Source organism: Mirounga leonina, unplaced genomic scaffold (genome assembly GCF_011800145.1).
Source record: "Mirounga leonina isolate KUSES-001 unplaced genomic scaffold, KU_Mleo_1.0 Mir_200, whole genome shotgun sequence".
Taxonomy (NCBI): Eukaryota; Metazoa; Chordata; class Mammalia; order Carnivora; family Phocidae; genus Mirounga; species Mirounga leonina.
Genome location: NW_023270503.1, coordinates 23789709 through 23801066, shown reverse-complemented (window position 1 = coordinate 23801066; position 11358 = coordinate 23789709). Strand labels below are relative to the sequence as shown.

Below are 11358 nucleotides of genomic sequence, written 5' to 3'. Positions count from 1 at the left end.
TTTTGAGAAAGAGAGAGCGTGCACATTGAGCTGGGGGTGGGGGGAGAAGGGCAGAAGGAGAGGGAGAAGCAGACTCCCCGCTGAGCGGGTAGCCCGATTTGGGACTCAATCCCAAGACCTGAGATCGTGACCTGAGCCATGACCTGAGCCAAAGGCAGACGCTTAACGGACAGACCCCCCCCCCCGGGCGCCCCTAAACAAACACTCTTAATTTTTAAGAATGTGGGGGCGCCTGGCTGGTTGAATCCTTAGGGCATACGACTCTTGATCTTGGGGTGGAGTTCCAGCCCCAGGTTGGGTGTGTAATTTACTTAAAAAAAAAAAAAAAAGTAAAGGGATCCTGAGACTAAAAGGTTTGAGAAACTCTGCTTTGAGACTGTACAATATTCTCCATTCTACAGATGAGGAGACTAAGATTTACAAAGCTTTAAGATCAGTTTAAAGCCCCACGGCCCAGTGCAGTGCTGGGTATTGTAGTCAGGCCACCTAACCCCAGAGCTTGTGTTTTGTGACCCTGACTTTTTCCTTGATAATATCTTTGCAACAATGATCTTTTAACAGGTTGTAAAAGACGTTTCAACAACATAAAAACATCATATTCAACGTATTTTCTTTTCCCTAACTAGCTGCACGATCCTTCTTTGGACTTGTTTCCGCGAGTGAATCCGGTGTTTGTTGGGCCATCGCAGTTCGGTTTTCGCTGTGACAATCTGTGGTTTTACGAACGTGAGTTGGGACGCCTTCGATAACTCCGCGAGGGAACTGCAACCCACGGGGTTCAAATGGGGAAGCTCTCGGCACTTTGCGAATCTCTAGGAACGTGGGCGTCTCCTTCCCCGATCCTCCCACATTCCGGATGGCCCTCGGCCAGACAAATACCGGAGACAGCCTCCTGACACCTCTCGGCCTCGGAGACCCTCCTTTGGACCTTTAATAACCCTCCCTGGGCCTGATTGGCTGGGCCTGACAACGATGGGCGGGACACGGCTCCGGATTGGCCGTCAGAGCCCATTCTCGGCTCCTCTCCCGCGTCCACCCTCCAGTGTCCCAAGTGAGTCTTAGGGGATCCCGACTCCGGGCCAGGGCCTGGGCGGGGCCAAACGCAGCGTCTCCGAAGCCGGGATCTCCACTAAGAGCTCGGGCCTGCAGGGGCGGGGCGTCCTGGGCCCCGGGCATTGGCGTGGCCGGGAGCCTTCTCCCGTCGTGCACCGGGGCACCGGCCACTCACCCGGAAGGAGAAGCCAAGATTCTGGCTATATGGTGCGGCGCTGGCGGTGTCGCTGTGGGGAGTGGGTGCTGCTCTCAGGTGAGGGGTCGTGGGCGCGGGGAGGGGTGCTCCTCTCAAGCGAGGCTTGAGCGTCAGGAGTGGCGTTTGTGCGTGGGGATCTCGCTTGACATCTTAGGGAAGAGGCTGTCTCGCCTCCCGGGATGAAGGCGGGGGCTTGCTCCGGATCCAAGGAAGGAAACCCGGCTTTTTCATTTGTTTTTAAAGTATAAAGCATCTTTCCTTTCCACTCCCTAAGCTTAATAGTCAAAGGAGAAGAAGGGTCGTGGGGCCCTTTTGCTCCTAGTTCGTGGAGAATGGAGGTGGAGTGACCAGAGTTTGGCAACATTTACCGAAACGGCTAGGGCTAGGGGTAACGACAGGTATTTTTTGGGAGAGAGGCGGGCTCTTGTGCTAGATTGTGGTCGCCTTTATAATTTACCTCCCAAGTGTAAGGAGTGGCAAGTTACAGACGGACAGAAGGATGGAGCGGAGCTGCTTGGTTGGGAACATACAGAACTTGGTCAGAAAAGGGAGCATCCTCTACCGCCTGTGGGTGTTTAAGAAGGAGAGCTTTTTGAGTTGGCATCAGTCTCCAAGGGTTCAAGAATGAGTAAGAAGGGATAGGAGCCTTGGTGGCTCAATACACTTTTATCACCCTATTTGTTTTTCAACCTGTCTTTTTGAAGTAGTTTAAATGGGAGTGAAAATGGTGGTGCGAAAGCCTGAATTGCTACCTTGAATTGTTAGGACACAGGAAAACCTTACAAGGAATCTGCTTTGTAAAGCAAACAACTGGGTTCTTCCCAGAGAGATTGGTGGTGGTATAGGTGGAGAAAGTAAAGGAAGCTTCAGATGTGATTGAAAGGACCCAGGAAATGTAGTTACTGCAGAGTGAGATGCATACATACGTAGCTGAGAGGATTGCTGACTTATCCTTATTTGAATGACGGGGATCCATCTCCCAGATCACCAGCTAACTTGAGGAACTTCCTTTTCCCCCTCCACCGGCAAAACTGAGCTTCATTTCCTCCTGGGGAGTGGCATTTATGTGGAGGAAGCTGATGGAGAATGGTAATTGCTAGAAATTACGACTTGGAGTCTAGGTTTTTATATTTGTTCCAGTGTCCAATGTTTTTAAGGCAAAGTTACAATGGAAATTTTGTTAGTGCTCTTTAAACTTAGATTTAAGTTTACAGCATCTTGGGCGGGGGGGGGTGCTAGGATTTTTTTTTTTTAAGCCAGTTTATTAAAGCCAGTTTATAGCTATTTTTTTCTAAGTGGTTTTAGCCTCAAAGGAAAGGAGAGGAACTTACGCTTGGAGGTGGTTCAGGGCCCTAGACACACTCTTCTTGAACCTGAGAATGATGGCCACTTAGTCACTAAATTATGGTCCTGAATTTGGCAAACCTTTGAAGGCACAGGAGATGTGTGAGCTCCACTGAGTGTGTGGATGACTCTGATTTCCTTGTCATCTTGCCCATCGTTACTTTTGTGAAAAGACACGTCAGAATATTTAACTGTCTGCTCCTGTGCTGGCAATTTACCAAATGCCTGAAAAGAGAAGAGAAACAAAATTTTTTTTAATCTGAGGAGGTTAATTGTTCACGAGTCGGCCTGTTCTTTTTGGTCACAGTCATTTGATTGCTTACATTGGGGATGTTACAGATTGGTTGTTAAGGAATTGGAATTTCCTTTCAGTTCAGGACCCCTTTGTGAAGGTTCCTTCATCAGATGAAAAATCAAATTGTCAGCAAAAGTACAAAGATGGCATCGCAGTCATAAAACCTCTGGTTTGCTCAACGGTGTAGCCCAGTCCCGTCATCCACCATGCAGTTTTGTCTCTGTGTGCAGTGGCTATGTGTGGAGAGATCTTCCGGTATACTGGAAAGGATTGGGAAAGCTGTTTGCTCTGCTAATTTTTTGGTGTAAATGAGTTCCCCTTCTCTTGAAACGTTAGCCTTGTGTTAGCAAAACATAAAATAGAAGGGAACTCATTACACACTGTTCTAATGGTAAGGCAGAACTAATAAGAGAATGTGTTTAAAATTAATTGTGGGACTGTAAAAATGAGTGGGTGTGTGAATGGGCATGGGGGGAGGTGAGGGAGAGCTTCGAGATAGTCTTGTTTTCCCAGGAGCCAGCCTGGATCATTTGTTGGCAGTACATATTGGCTGAAGTCAGTTTTCATTTCAAGGTAAATTGGAAAGGGAAATTAAACCTTATTGTTCCGCTCTTAAGAGAGGAGAAGGGGGTGGAGGCGGCCGCCAGGGTGGATGCTGTTTGAGTGGTTCTAGGAGTAACAAGATTAGTGCTGTATTTTAACAGAAGGTGACATCATGGGCCCCTTTGGACTAGAGTAACCCTGTGCTGGAGGCTTCATGATCCCCTTGTCGAAGTGGGCGATGTCGCTGCACATGTAAACGGCCACATTGGGGGAAATCAGGGGCTTAGGCTTTAATGAATCTTTACAAAGGAGCGGAAAACATCCCGAGCCAACCCGTGCAGCTGTGGGGTGCTTGGGCAGAGGTACAAACCGGATAGCATGTCGAGAGAGGAAATGATTGGAACCGTTGGCTTGGGTTCCGGAGAACAGATTAGGTAAGGGAAGGTCGCAACCGGGCAACCCACTCAGGTGCTCCCGGCGCTCTCCAGCTCTATGATTTACCCCCTGGGTAGCCGACTGGTTAGCAAGACAAAGAGAGACTTCAGAGCATGGGTGTTTATGGGGCTTGGTGGTCTCTAAACCGCCAGGAGGGGGTGCTGTCAGGCTCACTTGCAGAGGCGTGTTGTGTGGCCACAAGACAGCTGCTTTCCCCTGCGGTGCTCCTGCAGAAAGGTCTGACAACCCAACTTGCCTGTTCCGGCTGCCTGAGGTGAACGCTGCATAGACCCAAACATGCTTTGGCTGGAGGTGGCCTGGTTAAGGGTCCAGGCTGTGGTCTGCGAAGGGAGGCAAATCCCCCGGGGCTTTTAGCTTGGCACTGGGCTAAGACGGGGATTTTTTTGCTTCCTCTTAAGTTTTACACAAAAACAACAAAAAAAGGTGGCTGGGTTTTCCTGAGGGGAGGTCAATGAAAATTTTTCGTGATAAAGAGTGATAAGAATAGAAGCATGCTAACCATGATTGTTCCCCTGTCCTCTGTCCCCCATCAGATGTTTTCTTCCAATGGGCTTTTGGTGTAGGATGTTGGGAAACCAAGAGCAGGAGGTAAGCGTGTGGTCTTCAGGAAACAGGTGGGTAAAAGTTTGACGGGATTTGGGGAAAAACGCCAATCATTGCTCCATGGTATTTTAATGACAGTAATACCTTGGGGGTTCCGATGAGCTCAGAATAAAGGCAGGAGAAGGAAATCTATAGTAAAGCCATTCCTGGGAAATAAGGGTCCATTTTGACTAACTTTTCCATTCGTTGGGATGCAGCTGATGTCTGATTCACGAGGGCAAGGGTTTTTGTCTCTCGTTCGTGTTCTACCCCCAGTGCCTCAGAGCAGTGTCTGACACACAGTGGGCGGTCCGTAAATACTTGTTGGATTGAAGGGCTGCATGAGTGAAGGTCGGTGCCGACCGGAAAGAGTCTGGCAGCCTGTGATGTCAGAGCTTCCTCACCTTGTGGCTGAGCTGAAGGAGCCTTTCTTACCTCCAGGAGGTGATCACTGTGCGTGTGCAGGACCCCCGCGTGCAGAATGAGGGCTCCTGGAATTCTTATGTGGATTATAAGATATTTCTCCACGTAAGTGCATCAGACTTTATATTGGGGTCAACCCCCGCCGGGGCTCAGGGCTAGTGCGGAGGCGGAAACTGTTTGTGGATGTGACAGTCCTGAGACTGAAGAGGAGGCAGGAGAGGACTGAGCTTGGGGCCTGCGGGACCGCAGCGGGAACTGCCTGCCGGCCCGGGCTCTAGCTGGAGCCTCGGCTCGGCACTGTGGCCTGGTGGCTTGGATCCTCTGTGAGCGTGATGAGGGGGGAGTGAACCTGGTCTTTTTCTACTTGGGTTTTTTGTTTTTTTTTTTTTCTTTTTCACGTAATTCCTCCTGTAGACCAACAGCAAGGCCTTTACTGCCAAGACGTCCTGTGTGCGTCGCCGCTACCGTGAGTTTGTGTGGCTGAGGAAGCAGCTACAGAGAAATGCTGGTTTGGTGTGAGTTTGCTTCTGCTTCTTTCTTGGGTCTGAGACTGGCTTTTTAGGCACGGACATGAGAACCAGAGTTTACAATAAAGAAAACGTGGCAACATGTCAGGCACTTAGGAGAGAAATGTGTTCTTAAATTATGTTTTCAAGTCAGTGGAAAAAATAAAAACAGAGCTGTAGTATTTTGACTTAACAAAGTCATACAAATATCAAAAATATTTTTCATTTTTTATATGCATATTCATCTAGGGCTACACAAATGTACTGCTAGCATTTTATATGTGCGTATCACTCGTGATCAGAAACTTGTTAGCACCTGGACCTTTGTGACCCGTGGTATTCCTGTCTGTTTGACATGTAATACAACATGTTAATTTTTTTTCTTTTTCATGCAGAGACTTTTTCCCAGAGACATAACAGACTGAAAGCCTTAGGAAAAGCAGTATTGTTCACTCCTCAGTTACACCACTCCAAATAAGTCCTAAACTGGAGACAATGTAGAACAGTGATTCCGTTGCAGACAGTCACTGAATGCTCTGGGAACAGGGGGCCTGTGGGTGACCTAGACAGTTAGTTAACATGTAGGACTGATGAGGCCGCCGTCAAGGGTCAGGCCCTCACAGCCAGTTGGAACTTCTGACAGATCCTGCATTCTCTTGCCTGGCCTATTTTTGTTTGTTTGTTTGTTTTGTTTTGCTTTTTTAGAGAGTGTGAGCTGGAGGGGAGGGGCGGGGGGTGGGGAGAGAGAGAGAATTCCAAGCAGGCCTCATGCTCAACTCAGAGCTGAATGTGGGGCTTGATCTCACAACCCTGAGACCATGACCCCAGCTGAGATAAGAGTTGGATGCTTAATGGACTGAGCCACCCAGGCACCCTGGCCTGTTTGGTTTTTTTTTGGTAAGAGAGAGAGAGAGAGGCAGCGTGAACAGTTGGGGAGAGACAGAAGGAGATGGGGGGAGAGAGAATCTTAAGCAGGCTCCACACTCAGTGCAGAGCCTGAGCCAGGGCTCAATCTCAGGACCCTGAGATCATGACCTGAGCTGAAATCAAGAGTCAGACACTTAACCAACTGAGCCACCCGGGCGCCCCTGGCCTGTTGTTTTTTTAAAAAAAATATGTTCATAATAGAAGCTAGGAAGATTGAAAGAGTTTGTGGATGCCTTGCTGCAACTCAGCTACTTTTAGAAAATTCAAAGCATTGTGAGGGGTGCCTGGGTGGTTCAGTGGGTTAAGCATCCGACTCTTGATTTCCATTCAGGTCATGCTCTCAGGGTCATGAGATTGAGCCCCGGGTTGGCTCAGTGTGGACTCCGCTTGAGATTCTCTCTCCCTCTCCCTAGGCCTCCCCCGCCCCTGCCCCCGCTCATGTTCCCTCTAAATAAATAAATAAATAAATAAATAAATAAATAAATAAAATCTTTAAAAAAAAATTCTAAGCATGTGGCCTTCTTGGATTGGAGGAGCTAGTCTTGATTTATACACAGGGACTCAGCATGCTTCATGCCTCCATGTCCAAGTTTCTCCATTTTTAAAATAAGAGCTGATGGCGGGAGTGGGTTTTGTAAACAGTGTAGTTTAGCAGCAGTCGAGTTTTGAAGGCACAGACATGGTTCAGATACCAGCTCTGCTGGTTACTAACTGTGTGACACTGCCAAATTTACTTAACTTCTCTGATTCTATCTCCTTACTCCTCAAATGGGGACATCAATAGGTTTTTCATAGGGTTTTTGGGAGGAGTAAATGAAATAAGGTTTGTAAAACATTTAGCATGGTGGCTGACATGGGGCCTGCAGTCAGTATTAGCCCTGCCCCCCCCCCACCTTATTAAAAGCTATTTGTTTTGATTTGTGCCTCTTTTTAGGGGATTTCCTTGATCAGGGGGTGGAATGACTGTCTTTAATGTCGCACTTATCTTGGGTGTTACATTATGTGACCCCATAGGCCTGTACCTGAACTTCCTGGGAAGTCAACCTTCTTTGGCAGCTCAGATGAGTTCATTGAGAAGCGGCGACAGGGTCTGCAGCACTTCCTGGAAAAGTGAGTAGATGGGGTGGGCTAGCACCTGCCTCCTGGGTGCGGGCGGGGAGGGGGAAGGTGCTGGGCAGGATGGCCCCTTGGAACAGACAGGCACCCGCATGCCTTCAGTGCCCGCTCAAGCCAGAAGCCCTTTGTGGGGGGGGGGGGGGCTGGGGAGAGCAGCTGCTCAGGGTGAGTCTGTGCTGTACCCCTGTGTTTGCCCCAGGGTCCTGCAGAGTGTGGTCCTCCTCTCAGACAGCCAGTTACACCTCTTCCTGCAAAGCCAGCTCTCGGTGCCTGAGATAGAAGCCTGTGTCCAGGGCCGAAGCACCATGACCGTTTCTGATGCCATTCTCCACTACGCTATGTCAAACTGTGGCTGGGTCCAGGAAGAAAGGCAGGGCTCCTCTCACCTGGCTAAAGGAGACCAGCCGAAGAGGTAACTGGAGCTCCCTCTTTTTTTTTTGAGGCACTGAGGGCTAGGATTACTGTCACCTGGGCCAGTGAGGTGTCCGCTTAACAGAGGAAGTACCGTCACAGCGTTGTAGGCTCTCAGAAGAGGCCTCGTCCTCCCTGTGCATGGTTCTCTCCTCTCATGCGCCGGGGCCTGAGCATCTGGGTTAGCCCGAACCTGGGTAGCCGGCTCTCCCGCTGAAACCTGGGGAAAAGAAGTCTCGCTTGTTCTTTATTTCTCTCCCCTCTCTATTTTAAAGTAACAACTTTATTGAGATATAATTTACATACCATAAAATTCACCCTTGAAATGTACAATTCAATAGTTTTTAACTTAGAACCCCAATTTTTATCACCCCCAAAGAAACCTCAGCAGTGACACCCCATTTTCCCCAATTCCTAACCCCCGGTGATCACCGATCTACTTTCTGCGTCTATGGATTTGCCTCTTCTGGACATTTCACACAAGTGGAGTCATATGATGTGTGGTTGTTTGTGATGAGCTTCTTTCCCTCAGCATGTTTTCAAGGTTCATCCATACTGTAGTGCCTATCAGCACTTCCTTCCTTTTTGTGGCCAAATGATAGTCCATCTGTATGGCCATACCGCCTTTTATTGGTTTGTTCACTGGGCTTATCCACTGATTTTTATCTATCTGTTCATGCCCTTTTTGTTCCTTTCCCATTCTTTTCCAGTTGCTGCTTTCTTCCAAGATCGGGCAGAAGGAGCTCTCCCTCACCACCTCCCAGGGAAGAAAAGGACCATTTCGAGGTGTGGGCTCCTGTTGTTGACTGTGAAGCTCCTTCCTTGGAAAGCCCCCCTCTACCACCCTCCCCCTCACCATCATGCTGTGATTTTGCAAGACCTGAGGAGGAAACCTCTGCTCCTCAGCCTGTGAAGAGGGCTGTGGGAGGGGACCGTGCTGTGCCTTTGGACCCTGGGCAGTTAGAAAGGGTTTTAGAAAAATGAGCTCTGGTCCGAGCGGTGGGTTCTGCTCTGAGGCAGAGAAGATTCCGGCAAGGAGCCTTGCTGGGGTGGGAGGGGGCGCAGGGTAGGTGTTGGGGAGGCTGGGCCACTTAGTGTCTTATGGTCACCTCTGCTCAGGTTGGTGGCACAGAGGTTGGTCACAACTCCTCAAGTTTCCTCCATAGGATTAAACACTGGACAGTTGTAAGTTAGGCATAAGGCCCGTGGGCTGTTGGCTTTGCACAGAAATATGGGGTATATTTACTCTCCTGGGAGCTGAGTTTCTTTAGATGTTTGTTAATGGGCCCGGGAGCATTGCCTCAGGTTGACTGGTTTGGGGGGCCCTGCAAGTGACCACTTTGGAGCTGTCCTATTGAATGCTGGCCCAACAGAAATGCTTGTGTAGTTGTATTCCCACTGGCTGGGTTTTGCTGCAGCCCTTGGAGCACTTTGTTTCTGAGAGGCTGGCCTCTTGCCTCCCTCCTTTCGAGGCCAGGGTGGTGAATGTTCTCCCAACCTCCTTGCTTTTCCTTCCCGAATACCACGGACGGCTGCGGGTTCCGCCCCTCCCCAGCCCTCAGCCTGGTGTGAGGAGCCCGAGGCCCAGGACGTGGTTCACGGCGGTCCCTGGAAGAGACCCGAGACCCGGTGGAAGCCAGAGGAAAGGCAACACCCCCGGGGCGGGGGGGGGGGGGGGGCTTTGTTTTAGAAAAGGCTGTCGGGGGCTGTCACCGTCTCCTCTGGCTATAAAGCCCAGACCTGACGGTCTTTTCTGCAGGGTTGGCCTGGGTTCCTTCCTTTCTTTTTTGAATCCTGCTCTTCTCCCTTAGTAACAGCCCCCTGCCCCCAGGGCTTCAGCTCCCACAGCGTCGCTCTGCTGTGTGGCAGGGAGGCCGTCTGTTCAGTCCAATGGGGCGCAAGGGCTTTGTGCCTGGAGAGAGGGCTCTGGGGATGGAGATGAGCAACGACCCGCCTTCAGACAATGAGGCATTCTGCCCTCCCGCTGCCCTAATTCCTCTCCACCGAGAGCCCCAGCCAGCGGCCGCTCTGCGTGCTCTCCGCGCCTCTGCACTCCGACGGCGGGTGGCTCTCCCCCTCTCGCGCCCCCCCCGCCCCGGCTGTGGGCTCTTTCCCTCCCCGCCTCTTGGTGGGCCTGTCCTGGCCTTGCGATCAGAGTCGAGGGGCTTTGGCCTGAAATAAAATCCAAGTATTTAAGGCTCTTATTGCCATTTGTGCCTAACAAGCTGTAGCCGAGGAGGGGGTGCGAGCGCTGGCGGGAGTTGCTTTCATAAATCACGAATTTACCAGCGTGGGGGGCAGGGCCGGGCGCGGCTCTCCCGCGTGGGGCGAGCGGCCTGGGGTCGGAGGAGGGGCCGCCGTCCGCGGCGCCCGCGGCAGGCCCTCCGCACCGTCGCGGGCACGAGCCTCGTTAGGTGTAATTTACCTGCTGCCGCTTGCGGCCTCGCAGCCTGTCTGAGGTCCCAGGTGCTGGGAGGCAAAGTTTGTCAACAGGCAGATGCGGAGCCCTGGCGGGGGCTCCTCCCTCTTCCCTGCCCGCCTCCCCTGGGCCTCTCCTTTAGACGATGCAGCCGAGCAAGGCGAGGAGAGAAAACCTACAGAGGCAAATCCAAAATGTCAAAAGAAGTTCATTTAAAAGGGGGAAAAAAACCACAAAAAAACTCCATCCACAACGCTCACAAAAACCCGACAGATGCTGAGCTAATGGCATCCGCTCTGCCGATTGGTGGGGATGACTCATGAATATTAATGAGCCCAATGCTCCAAATGGTGCAGCTGTGAACCCAGCTGTGCCTGAAGCTCTCTGATCTCGAAACTTCCAGACAGGAGCCGGAGGTGGTCTGTGTCAATTCCCTACTCAGCCAAAAAACAGCAAGCCGGGTTGGCCTTCTTCTGTTCGCTCCTTTTCTTCCTGGAGTTGGGGCTCAGCAGCTAGTTCTGCCAGCAGGGTAGGCTGCTGGGACAGCAGGAGCCATTCAAAGACACGGATGCGATTTTTCTGACTCCTGGCTTTTTTAATGATCCATTACCAGCAGTGCATACAATAGCAGCTCAGTTACTCCAAGGCCAGGCACCACCCCCTCACTGTCTTGTGCACAGTTGAGAGTGTGCGCCATGGGAGGAGATGTCCTAAGAAGGGAAGAGTTTTCCTAACACGGGCCTGGTTTCCAGGGAAGACAGCAAAGCCGAATTCTCCTCCCCATCCAGGCAGTGCCATTGGCCGCTCACGTTTTGCTCTGTCCCTGTGTGTGCTAAGGGCTGGCCACCATGGCCGACCACCTCTGTAGAGGGAGAGTGGCTGGCTGAGCTGCACTCAGCTTTTGTAGAACAAAAGTATTTTGTGTTAGGATTTAGGTTCCAGCTGGGTTCTGTGCCTGATCGAGTCACCACCTGACCGCTACTTCAGGTGGCTACTTGTGGCCCAAGTCTGGTTGTCTCTTCTTACCCAGGATAAGTGATCCCCTGCTCATGGGTTTCATGTTGTTTGGTGGAAGGGTGCATGTTAC

At 50.9% G+C, this 11358-nt stretch overlaps 1 protein-coding gene across 2 annotated transcripts; it reads left to right on the top strand.

Annotated features, from left to right (window-relative positions):
- Positions 1 to 1208: 1208 nt before the first annotated feature.
- On the top strand, positions 1209 to 10048 carry SNX11 (sorting nexin 11). Of its 2 annotated transcripts, XM_035026935.1 has the most exons (8): positions 1209 to 1306; positions 3402 to 3461; positions 4421 to 4475; positions 4911 to 4997; positions 5307 to 5407; positions 7340 to 7435; positions 7641 to 7853; positions 8563 to 10048. In XM_035026935.1, the coding sequence occupies exons 3-8, from the start codon at positions 4434 to 4436 to the stop codon at positions 8834 to 8836; spliced, it is 813 nt and encodes a 270-aa protein (XP_034882826.1). In that variant the 5' UTR covers positions 1209 to 1306; positions 3402 to 3461; positions 4421 to 4433; the 3' UTR covers positions 8837 to 10048. The 2 variants fall into 2 exon arrangements, with proteins under 2 accessions (XP_034882826.1, XP_034882827.1); XM_035026936.1 differs by lacking the exon at positions 3402 to 3461 and having other exon boundaries at positions 1223 to 1306.
- The last annotated feature ends 1310 nt before the right edge of the window (positions 10049 to 11358 follow it).

Coding starts and splice junctions, on each gene's coding strand:
- SNX11 (XM_035026935.1), top strand. CDS start 4,434: ATGGGCTTTTGGTGTAGGATGTTGGGAAACCAAGAGCAGGAG. Junction 4,998..5,306: donor ATTATAAGATATTTCTCCAC/GTAAGTGCATCA, acceptor TTCCTCCTGTAG/ACCAACAGCAAGGCCTTTAC. Junction 7,436..7,640: donor CTGCAGCACTTCCTGGAAAA/GTGAGTAGATGG, acceptor TGTTTGCCCCAG/GGTCCTGCAGAGTGTGGTCC.